This window comes from Entelurus aequoreus, linkage group LG03, assembly GCF_033978785.1.
Source record: "Entelurus aequoreus isolate RoL-2023_Sb linkage group LG03, RoL_Eaeq_v1.1, whole genome shotgun sequence".
Classification (NCBI taxonomy): Eukaryota; Metazoa; Chordata; class Actinopteri; order Syngnathiformes; family Syngnathidae; genus Entelurus; species Entelurus aequoreus.
In genome coordinates this window covers 55,110,294-55,128,371 of record NC_084733.1, presented here as the reverse complement: position 1 = coordinate 55,128,371, position 18,078 = coordinate 55,110,294, and the positions used below count along the sequence as shown (strand labels likewise).

At 43.2% G+C, this 18,078-nt stretch overlaps 1 protein-coding gene across 1 annotated transcript in view; it reads left to right on the top strand.

Moving 5' to 3' along the window:
* Window positions 1-18,078, top strand: part of itpk1b (inositol-tetrakisphosphate 1-kinase b) — a 94,347-nt gene that overhangs the window by 73,694 nt on the left and 2,575 nt on the right. Inside the window, exons 6-9 of the mRNA XM_062042216.1 lie at window positions 8,436-8,534; window positions 8,642-8,682; window positions 12,341-12,506; window positions 17,850-17,917. Of these exons, the coding sequence (XP_061898200.1) occupies window positions 8,436-8,534; window positions 8,642-8,682; window positions 12,341-12,506; window positions 17,850-17,917 (374 nt within the window). The remainder of the gene's footprint in view (window positions 1-8,435; window positions 8,535-8,641; window positions 8,683-12,340; window positions 12,507-17,849; window positions 17,918-18,078) is intronic.

Below are 18,078 nucleotides of genomic sequence, written 5' to 3'. Positions count from 1 at the left end.
TTTAAGCCACTGCTTTCAAAAATCTTGTGTGGTTCTCAGGACACTATGTTGCCGTCGTCAATGGTGTCACGCTTGATGATGGTTCAAACTCAAAGTTTGTAGACCTTTTTAAAGTTGATGCCCAACTTTATTTAGCGCAAGTTTATTTGCGCTAAAAACATAACCCAGCACGGTGAGCTAAAGTAGAAAGCTAGCGGACAGTGTCCTTTAAAAATAATGCCATTATTAAAGTCCTGTAAACGTCGTTGTTGGCTCCACTTTGTCTGACGCGAGTATGCAGTGTTTAGACAGAGCCAGATTGATCCCTCCCCCATTGCACCTCCACCTTCTTTTCCTCGCCCCTCAAAGTCCTCCAAAACTAACACGTTATTGCACAATTGAAAGCACTAATATAAATAGTTTCATGGATGCTTGTGAAGTTTTGCATTGGTTTATGTCTTTGAATGCTTTATTTTTTGACAGCTTTGGAAATGAGAAGTGTTTTTCCCCTGAAAAGACATTATGCTGCTATTGGCAGAATAACACTGTGTGTGATGAGACGGATGGAGATGAGTGATCATGACCTTGTATGCTTCCTGCCTGAAGAGGCAACACGTAAAGAGGCTGCACAAATCCAACGTTATTGCCATATATTACCTGTCTTTGCCCCATGGACTGAAACATTTTTTTCTGCGAGACTCATCTCCCCTTGATGGCAAGTTGTTGTTGTCGTCGTTGTTGTTGGAGTAGTTTATTTCAAACATGCTGGTAAAGTTACTTCAAAATTAAAATTATTTACAATTCCCAGTTCAACATGTCCAAAAGGGAGTAGGAAGATGCAATATCACATCCCAGCACTTATTCATAGGTTTGTTCACTTCCTTAACCCACAATACACTGCTTTAAGAATAAAGCTAGAGACATGAGGCCCTCAGTGAAACCCCAGAATGAAGCTAAAAAGCACTATGACCTACAAAGACAGATAAAATCACAAAGCGCTGTACAAAACATAGGTGAATTAAAACAAGAATTCAATTAAAACAACAGGGGAAACATCATAAAAAGGATAAAAAGTAGACTAAAAATGACAGTTAAAAGGTGCATTAACTAAAAGCTTTACTAAAAAGAGAAGTCTTCAAATGTTTCTTAAAAGTGTCAACACAGTCAAGCTCACGGAGGGACTGGTGCAAGTTATTCCCCAGTCTGGGAGCTATTGCCTTTAATGCCAGCTCTCCACAGGTTTTAAAATGAGTTTTTGGGATCTTTAGGAGACCCTGGCCTGAAGACAGGTGGCTGCGCCCTGAAGTGTAGGAGCATAACAAATCAGTGATGTACTGAGGGGCCCCACCATGCAACACACGGACAGTCAGGACTAAAATCTTAAACTCTATGCGGAATTTGCATCAGTTGGTGACGTCTCTGCGCTGCTGACTTGTCTCCATTCAAGATGATCCCCTGCTGGTCCCACTATGGACTGCACTCTCACATTATTAACCGTATACACTCGGCATCCATTGCACCGGTCACCCAGGAGGGGGGGTCCCCACATCTGTGGTCCCTTCCAAGGTTTCTCGTTGTTCCCATTGGGTTGAGTTTTTTCTTGCCCTGATGTGGGATCTGAGCAGAGGATGTCGTTGTAGCTGTGCAGCCCTTTGAGACATTTGTGATTAAGGGCTATAAAAATTAACTTTGATGGATTGAATTTGACTAGAAGCCAATGAAGACTGGCTCAAATTTGGGTAATATGGGCTGTTCTGGGTGCACCGATCAAAAGACTGGCAGCCGCATTTTGTACCGTCTGAATTCTCTTTAGCGTTGACTTGTTGAAAAGAGTGAAAAGAGAATAGCAATAGTCAATGCGAGACGAAATGAACGGCTGAATGTTCATTTCGAGATTACATTTTGACAGCAAATTTCTCCCTTATGAAATGTTTCTCAGGTGATAAAAACTGTTTTTGGTCACCCTCAAAAGACATTGACTGATCGAACACAACCTCAATGTTTCTGAGGCTGCTTTTAACAGATTCACTCAGAGCACCAAGGGGGTGCTTGATCAGAGGGATCTTTTTTGCGGGACCAATTATCAGAGTTTCCGTTTTGTTAGAATTTATCCGGAGGAAATTTGAGGACAACCAGTTTTTGATACAGGATACACATTCCAAGAACTCAGATAAAAAAGTGAAACTCTGAATCATTGAAGGAGCAATACAGTTGAATATCATCTGCATAGAAATGATCAACATTTTTAAAACTACTGATCAACCTACAAAACGGCATCAGATACAACAAAAATAAAACATGCCCAAGAACAGAACCCTGGGCCACACCACATGACAGGTTGGACGCATTGGACATTACATTATTAAAAGCAACATTAAAAGTTATTCCATTTATATAGAAGTAAACCACTGGAGAACCACACCAGAAAACTCCATCCCAGATTTGAGTCGATCAATCAGTATACTGTGATCCACAGTTTCAAAGGCAGATGTCAAATCGAGTAAAACCAAAACTGTGGAGCGACCAGAATCAGGTGCCATCATCACGTCACTGGAAACTGAAATGACCTAAAACCAGATTGGTATTTATCATAAAAATCATGCTGTGCTTAGCTACCCCTTTTTCCATGATTTTTGACAATATGAGCCAGTAATTTATAGGCTCCACCGGATCAAGATGAGTTTTTTTAAGAATGGAATTCACCGCAGCATGCTTAAAAAAGCTGGGGTCGAGCCAGACTGAAGTGGAAGGTTTATCTATTTTACCATCCAAGGACCAACAATATCAAAAACATTTAAGAACAGTGGAGTAGGAACAATGTCCACAGGGCTCGATGTGGGTGTCATCTTGCCCACTAAAACCTAAACATACTGTAGGCTGACAGGAGTGAAGGAAGACCATGATGAGCACACAGGGGTTGATATAGTGCACAAACTATCCAAGGGAGGGCTAATACTGGCCCTTATGTCTTGCACTTTGTTCACAAAAATGTAAGACAATCTATTACAGTCATCCTGTGTGTACACAGGCACATGAGGAGATGGAGGTGCAACAGGATTTTCAATAGTGTCAAATAAGACTTTAGGGTTTTTCTTATTATGCAAAACAATATTTGAAAAGAAAGCCAAGCGAGCACGTTTCCTCATCTCATTTAGCTCCATTATCATTTCTTTAAAATGGAGTCTTTGAACCTCTAATTTTGTGGCTTTCCACAAATGCTTCTCCTACAGCTGGAAATGGCTTCATTCATCCATGTACAAAGTGTTATGTATTGTCAAAGGGAAGGAGGCGACACCAAGGCAGAACTGTGGTTTAGAAGGTTTATTTAAACCTTTGATGAATGTGTGGGGTGTGTATGCTACCACTAGTGAATGAATGCGGACGATGTGTGGAATTAACAATGTGATATTTACCAGTGGTTGTTGTCTGTGCGTGTTGAGTGAATCTTTCACCAAATCCAAGGGGGGAGGCAAAGAGGCAGTCAGTGGGGAGGCAAGCAGTCGAGGACAGGAGAGAGGCAACGATGTCAATGTCCAGGCAGTGGTCAAGGATCGAGGGAGGCAAGCAAAGATCCGGGAGGGAGTCGTGAGGCAAGACACAAACACGGGTAACAGGGAAGACACTGTGGAAGACACAGAGGACATCAATAAGGAACGAGGAAGAGCACAAAGAAGGCGAGCAAGGAACGAGGGAGGGGTGCCAGACGTGATGCTTACTCAGGGGGAATTGGCTACGTTCTGGCGAAGGTCTCCTGGGTCCGCTGTCTTTTATGCCGCTCCCTCTCGTCAAGTCCAGGTGTGCTGATGCACAATTGTCTGCAGCCTTGTTGTTGCGTGGGTGTGCCGCGCCCAGGGGCGTGTGTCCAGACGAGCAGCCAGAGGAGGAACTCTGACAAACAGTTGCAGGAGGAATGCGGGTACGAGTCCGTGCCGTGACAGTACCCCCCCTTAGGCGAGGCACCCGACGAGCGCCGGGGAGCATCAGGATTGGCACGGTAGAAATTCTCTAGAAGCGAGGGATGGGCAAGGTAGGAGGCTGGCACCCAAGATCTGTCTTCTGGTCCATATCCTTCCCAGTCGACCAGATATATGAGCCCCCTACCTTGTCGACGGACCCTGAGGATTTCTCTAACCGTCCAAACCTGATCCTCATTCGGCAAGAACCTAGAGGGAGGGGGGCAGGGACAGGAGGGGACAGAGCGCTCTCCGCTACCGGCTTTATCTGAGAAACATGTACCACTGAGTGTCTCTTGACCGAGGGTGGGAGAGCCAGCTTGACAGATACGGGGTTAATGATAGAGGTGATGGAAAAAGGACCCACATAACATGGTGCTAATTTCTTAGATGGTACCTGAAGGTTAAGGTCCTTAGCCAGTAACAAAACTTGCTGTCCTGGCCGATAGGATGGAGCGGGGATGCGATGACGGTTGGCGTTGCGGCACATTTTCACAGAAGCTCTCTGTAGAGCAGCTCGAGCGACTCTCCACACCCTCTGACACTTTCTGATATGGGCCTTAGTCGAAGGAACCGCTATCTCTTGTTCCTGTTGGGAAAACAAAGGGGGTTGATAGCCCAAAGAGCATTCAAAGGGTGACATACTTCAAGGAGTTGTAAGAATACTCCACCCAAGGGAGAAACTTGCACCAGGTTGTGGGTTTCTTGCTGGCGACGCAACGGAGCATGGTTTCCACGCTCTGGTTCGCCCTTTCTGCCTGCCCGTTGCTCTGGGGGTGGTATCCCGAAGTAAGACTGACCGAGGCCCCAAACCCCTTACAAAAAGCTCTCCAGATTTGTGAAGAAAACTGGGGACCCCGGTCAAAGACGATGTCTATCGGGATACCGTGCAACTTGATGACGTGAAGGGTGAGGAGGTCAGCCGTCTCCGAAGCCGAAGCTAGTTTGCCAAGCGGAATGAAATGGGCAGCCTTGGAGAAACGGTCCACAATGGTTAAGATCGTGGCGTTACCTTTGGAGGCTGGAAATCCTGTGATGAAATCTAAGGCGATGTGTGACCAAGGGCGGGCAGGGATGGGAAGTGGGTTAAGGAGACCAGCCGGAGGTCTGTGTGAGGCCTTGCTGCGGGCACAGGTAGAACAAGCAGTGATGAACTCCCATGTATCTCCGGCCATTGAAGGTCACCAGAAGTGTCTTCGAAGAAGTGACAGGGTTCGTTGGAAACCCGGATGGCACGAGAACAGACTAGTGTGTCCCCAATCCAAGACTCTGGATCGCAGTTCCTGGTGGACAAAGAGCTTGTTGGGTGGTCCACCCCCAGGTCCTGGATTGGAGCGCAGCGCAGACTTCACAAGTTCCTCTACCTTCCAGGAAACCATCCCCACGATACGAGAAGGAGGAAGAATGGGAACATCCACCGAACGCTCGGAAGGTTCCTCCATAGAGACTCTGGAGAGAACGTCCGCCTTGGCGTTCTTCGAACCGGGTCTGAAAGACAGCAAGTAATCGAAGCAAGAGAAGAATTGTTGCCATCTTGCCTGTCAATTGTTTAGTCTCCTGGCAGAGCGGATGTGGAGGAGATTGCTGTGGTCGGTCAGGATCTGGAACTGGTGACGAGCCCCCTCCAGCCAATGTCTCCATTCGGCGAGCGCCAACAGCTCTCTATTTCCGGCATCGTAGTTCCGCTCTGCCAGGAACAGACGCCTGGAAAAGAAGGCCACTGGGTGAATCAAATTATCACTTCTAGAGCGTTGGGAAAGTATAGCTCCAATCCCAGAGTCGGAAGCGTCCACCTCCACGAGAAAAGCAGCGTCTATGTCAGGGTGGACGAGGACCGGGGCGGAGATGAAGCTCCTTTTCAGATCTTCAAACGAGTTGTTGGCCTCATGAGACCAGACAAAAAGACTCTTTGGAGAGGTGAGGGCATGGAGTGGAGCGGCGATCCGGCTGAAGTCCTGGATGAAGCGTCGGTAGAATCCAGCGAAGCCTAGAAACCTTCGCAACTCTGTTCTTGAGGATGGCTGAGGCCAATCCACCACAGCATTCACCTTCTTGGGGTCGGCTCTGATGTGCCCCTTCTCGACCACAAAACCGAGGAATTCCACAGATGAGGTGTGAAAGCTGCGCTTCTCGGCTTTGACAAACAGACAGTTCTCCAGCAGTCTCTGGAGCAGGAGTCGCACATGTTCTTGGTGTTCCGCCAAACTATGGGAAAAGATAAGAATGTCATCCAGGTAGACCACAACAAATTGATCAAGCATGTCGCGCAGAATGTCATTTACAAGGGCCTGAAAAACGGTAGGCGCATTAGTAAGTCCAAAGGGCATAACACGGTACTCGAAGTGCACGAGGTGGGTGTTGAATGCAGTCTTCCATCCGTCTCCCTCCTTAATCCGCACCAGATGATAGGCGTTGCAGAGGTCCAACTTGGTGAAGATCGTAGCTGGGGCCAATGGTTCAAAAGATGAGTTGAGAAGCGGCATGGGTACTTGTTCTTTACCGTAATGTTTTTCAGATGACGGTAGTCGATGCAGGGCCTGAGTGAACCGTCCTTCTTGGTGACAAAGAAAAATCCAGCCGCTAGTGGAGATTTAGATGGAGTGATGATCCCTGAAGCCAGGCCCTCCGTGATGTATGTCTTCATGGCCTCCTCTGGGAGTTACAGGTTATAAAGACGGTTAGCAGGTAACTTAGCCTCTGGGAGTAGCTCAATGGCACAGTCGTATGGTCTATGTGGGGGTAGACACTGTGCTTGCTCCTTGTTGAAGACCTCAGCAAGGTCATGGTAGCAGTCTGGTACAAGGGACAGGTCTGTCTGAGGGGAGCTGATACTGGGGCGGTGGACCGGAGGGGAAGCTGCCTTGAGACAGTTAGCGTGGCAGGGTGTGCTCCAGGCCAGAATCCTGCCAGAAGACCAAGAGACGTGGGAGTCATGCTGACGGAGCCAAGACCTACCCAGGACCAGCGGGGCGACGGGTGCTTCCAGACCCAAAGGCTGATGGTCTCGCTGTGGTTTCCCGAAATGGTAATGGGTTCGGTACGAAACCTGATGGGTCCCAAAGGTCGTCCGTCCAGGGCTTGAGCCGGAAGGGTCTTTTTAAAATGTGGACTCGTCAGACCACAGAACACTTTTCCACTTTGTATCAGTCCATCTTAGATGAGCTCAGGCCCAGCGAAGCCGACAGCGTTTCTGGGTGTTGTTGATAAACGGTTTTCGCCTTGCATAGGAGTTTTAACTTGCACTTACAGATATAGCGACCAACTGTAGTTACTGACAGTGGGTTTCTGAAGTGTTCCTGAGCCCATGTGGTGATATCCTTTACACACTGATGTCGCTTGTTGATGCAGTACAGCCTGAGGGATCGAAGGTCACGGGCTTAGCTGCTCATGTGCAGTGATTTCTCCAGATTCTCTGAACCCTTTGATGATATTACGGACCGTAGATGGTGAAATCCCTAAATTCCTTGCAATAGCTGGTTGAGAAAGGTTTTTCTTAAACTGTTCAACAATTTGCTCACGCATTTGTTGACAAAGTGGTGACCCTCGCCCCATCCTTGTTTGTGAATGACTGAGCATTTCATGGAATCTACTTTTATACCCAATCATGGCACCCACATGTTCCCAATTTGCCTGTTCACCTGTGGGATGTTCCAAATAAGTGTTTGATGAGCATTCCTCAACTTTATCAGTATTTATTGCCACCTTTCCCAACTTCTTTGTCACGTGTTGCTGGCATCAAATTCTAAAGTTAATGATTATTTGCAGGAAAAAAAAAATGTTTATCAGTTTGAACATCAAATATGTTGTCTTTGTAGCATATTCAACTGAATATGGGTTGAAAATGATTTGCAAATCATTGTATTCCGTTTATATTTACATCTAACACAATTTCCCAACTCATATGGAAACGGGGTTTGTATTTGCATATGATGTCACTTAGCGGCAGCATGTAGTCTATGTTTATTGTTATGGTTACACATTTTTATTTTAGTACGCTTGGGAACAACTATATTTATAAGTTCTGTTTTGAATTTACCAAGTTTGGGAACCCTGGTTTAAACAAATTAAACAGACATTCTCAGCGAATTAAAGAAGCCGCAGCACAAATGTGTTGCACAGACTGTATATTTCTTGTGGTATTGATTAGATTTTGCCACATTTTGGGTCATGTAGAGTTTGCACCTGTTATGGCGCCGTGACTGTTAAGTCATGTGTCCTCTGACCGCTGTCTGCTGCTTCCTGTATGTCACAACTTCCTTTGTGTGTGTGGATCGTCGCATATCTCAGTTATAGTAATCATCCATCCATCCTTTTTCTACCGCTTGTCCTTCTCAGGTGAACTTCAAATGAATGATGATTCAATAGTAAACAGTGCAATGCAAGGTTTTATTTTCAAATGACTAAAATGCCATTGAGTTTGGTGCAGGTGGCTTTCACATACAAATAAACAATCCCCAATTAAATAACTGCTATTGAGAGCTAATTTCCCTGTGGTTTTCATAGATGAGAGGATTCGCTCTCCTCCGTTCATGGTACTCAACACAGAGTGCAGCCCGGACGTACTGGAGCAGATCAGGAAACACGGACTCACATTCCCCTTCAGTAAGTCATATTCCACCCACTGACACTTATTACAGGATAAAATATGTGTTTATAGTGCTACGTTGTCATGACATGACACATTTCCTGGCCCTCTTTCTCATTCTCAGTTTGCAAAACACGAGTGGCTCACGGAACCAACTCTCATGAGGTAAGGGGTCACACGCTAACACACGGTTTGCACCAACAAAGCTACAACACTCGTCCTGTCAGCGGATTGTCTCTAGTGCAAACTAGAAAAGACTATATATACGGACAAAGATACCATTTCAATACAACTACAGGAAGTTAAAATGGAAGAAATTCTGTTCGTTGGCCTGTCTTTGCTGTAACCAAACCAATGAGAGACAATGAAAGAATATCTTATCGACATCTCTGTTAATGTAAACTTTAAAGAACACATAAGTATGTCTTATAGCAGTGCTTCTCAATTTTTTTTCACCAAGTACCACTTTAGAAAGCACTTGGTTCTCCAAGTACCACCATAATGTCCAACATTAAAATACAGTAGCATGGTAGGGCTATGTATTCATTAAAAACAAGGCAGAGGTTTTATTTAACAAGTATATTTTATATTTTTGGCCGGTGTAACATTACACACAATGCACAAACATCATCTTCAATAATACTCCATTTACAGTACATATTTACAGACTTCTTTGGCGTACCACTAGATGGAGCCTGCGTACCATGTACAGTTTGGGAATCACTGTCTTATAGGATGAGGTCAAAGAACAAAGACAAGATGTACATGTAACTGGCAGCGTCAGAGAAAGTTAAGTTTCACTTTGTCTCAAATCAAATCAAACTTTATTTATAAAGCAATTTTTTTATACATAAAATAAATGCAACACAAAGTGCTTTACAGACTTTGAAACAGTGTCCTAATACACACACAGATGAATGCATTGATGAGTACAGAGGAGCCAGGTAAAGAAACACTATCACACGAGTCATCTGCATGTATTAAACGTTGTGTGAATTTCCTACTAAAAATTGCTTTACGTTTAAATTCAGAAATCAGTGTAAGCAAGAAAAAGATTAATGTATTAATGTGTGCGCAGAAATGATTCCAAGCCAATTCTTCGTTACATTGCAATCAACGTGAAATGTTTGCTTAGTTGGTTACGCCCAGGCCACTCATAAAAACGCAAATCATATTGAAATAAGCCATGTGCCTGAGATCTGCATGCTCTGGCCAATCAGAATTCAGTCGGAGTAAGTAGGACTAGGAGGTGTTTCTTTCTTGTGTTTCCAATGAACGAAAGTCGTTTGAGTGGAATAGCATTGTGAGGCTGTCAAAGAGTCAGAGAATCGCACACAGGAAACAAGTGGTGGATGCGGACGGCCAAAAAAGACGAGGGTGCCGGAGATAAAGTAGGGCTGCACCCCGTTTGATAGATAGTAGTATCTACAACGATACGTACAACTTTAGAAGAGTTGGGTGACTTTGATACCCATAATATAAATATAATTTGTGTAACTTCATATGTTCATACAGTAGCCTGCTCACAGCCAATATTTGGTTTGTAATTTTTTACATTTAAACATGCCAGCATATATCAAAAAGGATGCAAAAGACTTTGACTCTTGTATGATTACTTTATTTATTATTACAACACAGGAGAGCTTGAGAGCCGTACGTGACACAAAGTCGGGTAATTCCTCCACCGTCTCCGGTGCCATTGTGCCACAACCACAACAACACATTGTGACAGCAACAGGTGGCAAAATGATTGCCTAGACAAATTAATAGTTGTCCTCACAAATTGTCTGCACTTTTTCTGGAATGTTGTCTATTGTTCACAATCATAATGAGAGACAAAACACACGTCTTTTTTTTTTTTACAATTTTAAAGATGATTAAAAAAATGCTTGAAAGATGCAGCTAGTGGCAGTCACCGTTGTAGCCTTCAAAACCCTCTAAAACATCTTAAAAACCCTCCGGCAACGTTTTATATACACGCTGCAAATCTTTAATAATGTAGTAACAGACACGTTCATAACAATATTTAATATGTTCAATATTTATCGTATTCTGATCATTTTAATCATTTCCGGGACTGATTTCTTCCGCGCATTGATTTCTGTTTCCATCGCAACACACATCTGACTTCTGGCAACATGTGTGTATCTACTTCCGGAATCAAACACATGTGTGTTTTCTCATAATGGCAGACTTGGTGACAGACAACGAAGACGACTGTTTTTGGGAAAATGAAGATTTACAACATTATACTTTTGAAGCTAAATATACTGCTGCTTATAGAAGCAAGCACGAAGGAAGAGTGAGGCATTGGAGCCGGCGGAAGCAGAGGGGGATGAAAGCGATTTTGACGCTATAAACTTGGAGCCAAGCTATTTCAACATAAATGGAGTGCTTACCCAAAATCAACAGGAAATATTCCCGGCCAGCTGGACCAGATGAACAACTGTCCATCGAGTGAGTCACTTTGATGTCCATCATGATACACGCAGCACGCCATGCATGTTATTACAACTACAGTACATACGCTGTCTGGCTAGCCCAGCTGTGTACAAACAAAAGATTAAATGTGGGCTAATACTTTACAGATACTGTAATACGATAGTTCATGTTTTTCAGTCACGACAAATTGTTGTCGTATCGCAGTGTTGTGCATTACAAACTGAAACGCATTTCGTGGTGTTGTAGAAGCCAGCTTAAGTCTTGCCGTAGTTAGCTTTTACGACTAATACCAAAGCACGGCGATGTGTTACTACACTAGAAAAAGAGTTCCTCAATGTTTGCTCTTACAATAACAATGTCGCTGCAGCTTGGTTATTACACTGGTTATGGCAAGTAAATGAAGTATTTTGGACGTTTTTTGAATGCATTTTTAAAGTGATTTAGAGGTAGAATTGATTGCTCCCATAAGCTGCATTGCTAGCTACGTACGAGCCGATTCTTATGTTAGAAAGCGAAAAAAAACAACTATTTTTCTTCTTGTCTCTCATACGGATTGTGAACGATAGGCAAAATTCCAAAAAAGTGCAGTTTCCCTTAAAATGCATTGGTGAAAAGTTAATTTTGTGTCCTTGCTTTGATCTTTTTACGTTTTTAAAATCAAATGTTGGCAAAGCCTGAAAGACCACCTCTATTTGTTGCCAAAGTGTCTACAGCCTGTAGAAATGTGTGCAGGTGAAGCATGATGTTGGCGTGAGACACTGCACATTTCCACATCAACGTCAGTCTTGATACGTCTCAACTTTGCCATGAAAAAGGGTGTACGCCAGGTTTTTGTGCGTACACATGCTTAATAATCATAATACATGAGGGCCTTGGTCACCAGACCATGAAGCTCACACAAAGCACCCCCACAGCCATGACCGATATAATCCCTGATGCAGAGGGCTCCCTTCGAGGAATGCTAGAAAGTAAAAAAAATAATAAAGCGTGTGCAAATAGTACGAACCATGATTAAGAATCAAGGATAAAATATTATGAAGATAAAAATATATGTAGAATAAATATATAATAAATGAATAAAACTAAATAAAATCTAGCATACATAGACAGAATAAAAAGTTAAGTACGAATTATTTCAATAATGCAAAACTGAATGAATTGGGACTGGCCCAGGGCGCCATTGAAGCTAGAACCGCTTCTGCACTGGGGAAAAAAAAGAGCAATCCTCAGTGTTCCCAGATAATGAAACATACATTTGTCCAAAATATCTCAATAATTAAAAGGAAATAATTTGACTCGTTAGCCCCCGATTGATTCCCCAATGTGTCTTGATACTTTCATCTGAAATCAGTGCACCGTTTCTATGACTTTCCGCACCCAGATGGCCATTATCTTCAACGAGGACGACCTCAAGGACGTGAAGGCGCCCTGTGTGATCCAGAGCTTCATCAACCACAACGCAGTGCTTTACAAGGTGTTTGTGGTGGGCGACTCCTACACGGTGGTGGAGAGGCCCTCCCTCAAGAACTTCCCTGCTGGACCTGCAGGTAAGCCAGCCACTATATGAGCGTGTAAAAGGTCTTTACAGTCCCTGAAATTGGACATGCTCAGGCTTTTCAAGGCTTGTAGGAGCAATTGACTTTTGTTCCGCGAGTCTAATTGTCCAACGTGTTGAAAATAACCAAGTAGGACAGTGGATGCAGTCAGCGTCATTCCAATGATGGCCAGGATTGTTCTATTTGGCCCAGTAGAACAGGGTTAAACCGGCTTGCAATGTTTCTGCCCCTCTAACTACAACTTAATTAGTTGTCGTCAGGATGGTAGAGTCAGGGCTCCTTTGTTTCTATTTGACCATGTCATGTGTGTTTTAAATTAGGCTATAATAGCAAACAAAATAGCAAAGAAAGTGTTGGTGAAAACCATTGAAAATGCCATTTTTCCCACATTTATTGGGGCAATACAATTTAGAAGTTTTATATCAAAATAGTTAATATACAGTACAGGCCAAAAGTTTAGACACACCTTCTCATTCAATGTGTTTTCTTTATTTTCATGACTATTTGTCATGAAAGTGACAATTGTAGATTATCACTGAAGGCATCAAAACTATGAATGTGGAGTTATGTACTTAACAAAAAAAGGTGAAATAACTGAAAACATGTTTTGTATTCTAGTTTCTTATGATTACTGTTTTGCACACTCTTGGCATTCTCTCGATGAGCTTCAAGAGGTAGTCACCTGAAAGGGTTTTCTGTTCACAGGTGTCATAGTTTTGATGCATTCAGTGACAATCTACAATGTAAATAGTCATGAAAATAAAGAAAACGCATTGAAATGAAAAGGTGTGTCCAAACTTTTGGCCTGTACTGTATATATGTATAATATTATAATCAAACGTATTACATTTTATAAATAGTGTGTGTGTATTAATTTGTTATGTATTTACAATATGAACTGGTAATATATTTTCTAGAGATTGACCGATTATCGACCGGGTCGATTATTGGTGCCGATATTTGGCATTTTGACGTTTATCAGTATCTGCTTCTTTCTATCAGTATTGGTCTTTTTTTCTTTTTTTTTTTTCCCCCAGTTGAAACAGAACTACATCAGCAGATACACATATGTATAAACACCATTATTTAGAATATTAAGTCACCACTCATAACAAGCTCAAGCACGTTTGCCCTGCAAGTGAAAAGTTGCCTTTTTTTCCACCACAGAACTTACGCGGTCACGTCCCCTCACTTTGTTCCTTGCGTGCAGTGTTGGTCATTTGTACATCCTATAGTTCTTTTGCTTAGCTTTCAAAATGTCCATATTTTGCCGGTAACTCCAGTTTTTGTCCTTCTTTCCCGGCATTTTACGTGCTCTGTTTTTTTTGTTTCGCAACTTTAACGATCAAGCCTTGGCGTGGCGAGTATCATGTTCCGTGATCCAATCAAATAACGTGACATAGATGGATGGACATTAGGATGACAGAACTCTGCCAGGCCTCGAATTTTAACTTTTTAAGGTCAAGGCAAGTGTTGCCTTAAAGGAGGGCTCATATTTTAGGGCACCAAAGCAAGTTAGAAGGGCACCGTATATCACCATAAACAGTATTGACAGTGCACTGCTTCCCCCTCTTGAGGCGGCGAATGGTGGTCCAGAATCGCTTCAAAGCCGTCTGGAAGTCGTTTTCCATGGCTTCCACGAACTCCTCCCATGTCTGAGTTTTATCCTCTACAACCGCAAAAGCCGTGCACTGATTTTCCTGTCGGTACCTGTCCGCTGCCTCTGGAGTCCCATGAGCCAAAAAAAAACCGATAGGACTCGACACACCAGCGGGTTCTGGGATTACTGCCACGACAGGCACCAACCACCTTGTGGCCACAGCACCGATCGGCCGCCTCGACAATAGAAGTACGGAACATGGTCCACTCGGACTCAACGTGCAGCGCCTCTCTCGTGACATGTTTAAAGTTCTTCCGAAGGTGAGAAATGAAACTCTGCTAGACATTCCCAGCAGACCCTTACAATCCATTTGGGCTTGCCAGGTCTGACCGGTATCCCTCCCCACCATCGGAGCCAACTCACCACCAGGTGGTGATCAGTAGAAAGCTCCTCTTCACCCGAGTGTCCAAAACATGATACCGCAAATCCGATGACACAACTACAAAGTCAATGATGGAACTGCGGCCTAGGGTGTCCTGTGCCAAGTGCACATATGGAAGCCCTAATGTTTGAACATGGTGTTTGTTATGGATAATCTGTGATGGGCACAAAATTCCGATAACAAAACACCACTCGGGTGCAGATCCGGACGGCCGTTCCTCCCAATCACGCCTCTTTAGGTTTCGCTGTCGTTGCCAATGTGAGTGTTGAAGTCCCGCAGCAGAACAAGGGAATCACCTGGGGGAGCACTCTCCAGTACTCCCTCTAGGGCAGTGGTCCCCAACCTTTTTGTAGCTGCGGACCGGTCAACGCTTGAAAATTTGGAGGTGGAATTATTTTTATTTTTTTTATTTTATTTTTTTTTTTCATAAAGAAATACAATCATGTGTGCTTACAGACTGTATCCCTGCACACTGTATTGATCTATATTGATAAATAATGTATATATTGTGTTTTTTTATGTTGATTTAATAAAAATAAAAATAAAATATTATTTTGGTTTGGGACCACTGCTCTAGGGAATCCAAAAAGGGCAGCTGTTTGGTGAGTAAGCACAAACAACAGTCAGGACCCGTTCAAGGTGGAGGGAAGTTAAAGTTAAAGTACCACTGATAGCCACACACACACACACACACTAGGTGTGGTGAAATTACCCTCTGCATTTGACCCATCCCCTTGTTCCACTCCCTGGGAGGTCAGGGGAGCAGTGGCCGTGCTCGGGAATCATTTTGGTGATTTAACCCCCAATTCCAACCCTTGGTGCTGAGTGCCAAGCAGGGAGGTAGTGGGTCCCATTTTTATAGAGCTACCCATTGGCGTTGTTAGGCCTATTTTAGGGGGGCTCAAGCCCCCCTAAAATATTCTTAAGCCCCCCTAAATAATTTGGTGTTAAAAAAAAAAAAAATCTATATATATATATATATTTTTTTTTACAAATATATGCCGACATATTCATTATAAAGTGGCCCGAATATGAGTTTAAATAAATAATCATATAACCTGTCATTATTCACTCAGTTTCCCCTCACTTCATAGCGTAAGGTAGAGAGCCCCTTGTTCATATAGAAAATCACTCAAAATCCAGTCCGCATTTTTTCTGCGACCTTGCCTGCGGTCCTTGGACTTGTTCATATAGAAAATGCCCACATCACCTAAAATCCGGTCCGCATTTTCTCTGCGACCTTGCTTGCGGTCCTGCAGGTGTACGAAGCACATTAGCAGACAGCACTGCAGAACAAGAACCTTGTGTCTGCAATTGTAAATAATTTATTTTTTAAGTTTTGTGTTTCTTGTAGAATCTATATAAAGTAATATACATTAGCCTATTGTTAAAATAATGAAAAAAAAATCATTAAATATATTTGTTTTATTGTATTGTTACATTAATAGCTGTTTACTTATTTTAGGATGGCTTGTTAAACATTTCATAGGATTTTCAGAGGGTGGAAAAACCAAGACATTTAATATAAAATGTAAAATGAATAAATACAGAAAAACAAAAAGAAAAAAAAAATGGTTAAAAACCATCGTCCCGGGAAGCATTTAATTTCGTCCGGTGCATTTTTTTTACCGTCCCCGGGACGACGGGACTACGTTAATCTCAAGCCCTGGAAGTTACATTTTATTGTTTGAATTATTTGTTTCAGCATTGCACTTTGAAGATGGTCCCTCAGCTCTTTGACAGCTTTGGCTCTTTTTCAGATCAGCAGACCGACTCTAAGTCTTTCTTATTTACAGTATGTATAAACGTTTCTCATTTCTATTCAGACTTCCATATATATTTATTTTCCTTAACGGCTTGCCATAATATATATATACAGTATGAATATATTATATACAAGCCAAATTATCCCGATCCAGATATTACTTTAATTCAAGTAATCAAGTAATATTTCCAGGGCTTGAATTTACAACCATTTTAGTCAAATATGTGCCCAAAATGTAATATGTGGAACTTCAAAATATTTGGGAACAAACAATTATTGTATTGTGAGCTGAAGTCGTGGCATTAGCCTCTATGTTGTGAATTAATAACATAGAGGCTAATGCCATGACTTTCATTGTGTTTCAGTTTATCTTGAAGGATCATGCAAGTGATTGTTTCTTGTTGATGCTGTAAACAAAATGTCACTGTGCAAACCCATGTTTGTTGTTGTACTGAACACAGATTGAAAATAAACCCACTGAAATAATAATAATAACAATGAATAATTTCTAAGTCTTTGTTAGCCGTTTGTGAAGTTTTGTGCTCGTGCGCTACGTTCGCTTGCATCCTGTGCATCTCCTGGGGGCTAAGCCCCCCCTGTCCTTAAAAGCTAGTGACGCCCCTGGAGCTACCCTTTTGTCCACCGGGTTAAAGTCTAACGTGTAGGCTCTGAGCCTGGGGGCAACAAGAATTTCCACCGCAGCCTGTCGCCTCTCACTGCTTGCAACACCAGAGTAGAGTCCAGCCCCTCTCGAGAGGATTGGTTCCAGAACCCTTGCGCTGCGTTGAAGTGAGTCTGACTAGATCTGGCCGGAACTTCTCCACCTCGCACACCAGCTCAGACTCCTTTCCCCCCCAGCGAGGTGATGTTCCACGTCCCAAGAGCTAGTTTCTGTAGCCAAGGATCGGACCGCCAAAAAGGGCACTGACTTAGGCTGCCGCCCAGCTCACACTGCACCTGACCTCTATGCTCCCTCCTATGGGTCCCACCTTCAATGGGGGGACCCATGTTACCTCTTTGGGCTGTGCCCGGCAGGGCCAAATGGGGACAGGCGCTCACCATCGAGCCCCGCTTCCGGGCGAGGGAAATCTGGGTTCTTGAATTTGACTTTCCATAGAGGTCTTTGAGATACTCTTTGTCTGGTCCCTCACATAGGAATGTTTTTCTTGGGAGACCCTAACAGGGGGCATAGAAACCCCCGGACAACATTCTCCTCGGATCATTGGGACACGCAAACGCCACGATAAGGTGGCAGCTCAGAGAGGTTTTAGCATCTTGGATGTGCAAAATGTATTAGAGAAGATCTCACATCTTTTAATTTTTTTTCATTAAATTATTTATTTATTATGCTTCCCTCACTGTAAAAAGTTTGAACCCCCCTGGAGTAAAGTTAAGGTGTGACCCTACTGACCTGAACTAAACGTTGCACCGTCTCTTCGAGGGTTGAGCTTTGTCGCCACCTAGTGCTCAACATGAGCAAAATGTATCATCGCGTCATGTTTATTTTCCCCTCTGTTCCCTTTTCAGACAGGAAAGCCATTTTCTTCAACAGCCACAACGTTTCCAAGCCGGAGTCGTCCTCTGACCTGACCTCGGTACGACTTCACTTTCTATCATGTGACTTAAATTTACACAAAAACTCACTCAAAACTTTGAACAATTTACTAAATGTTATGTTCCTAAAGTAGAAACATCAAGGCAAAATGCTTCCATATCAGCATAAACCTCTGATTAGTTGTTAGTATTGTAATTGATT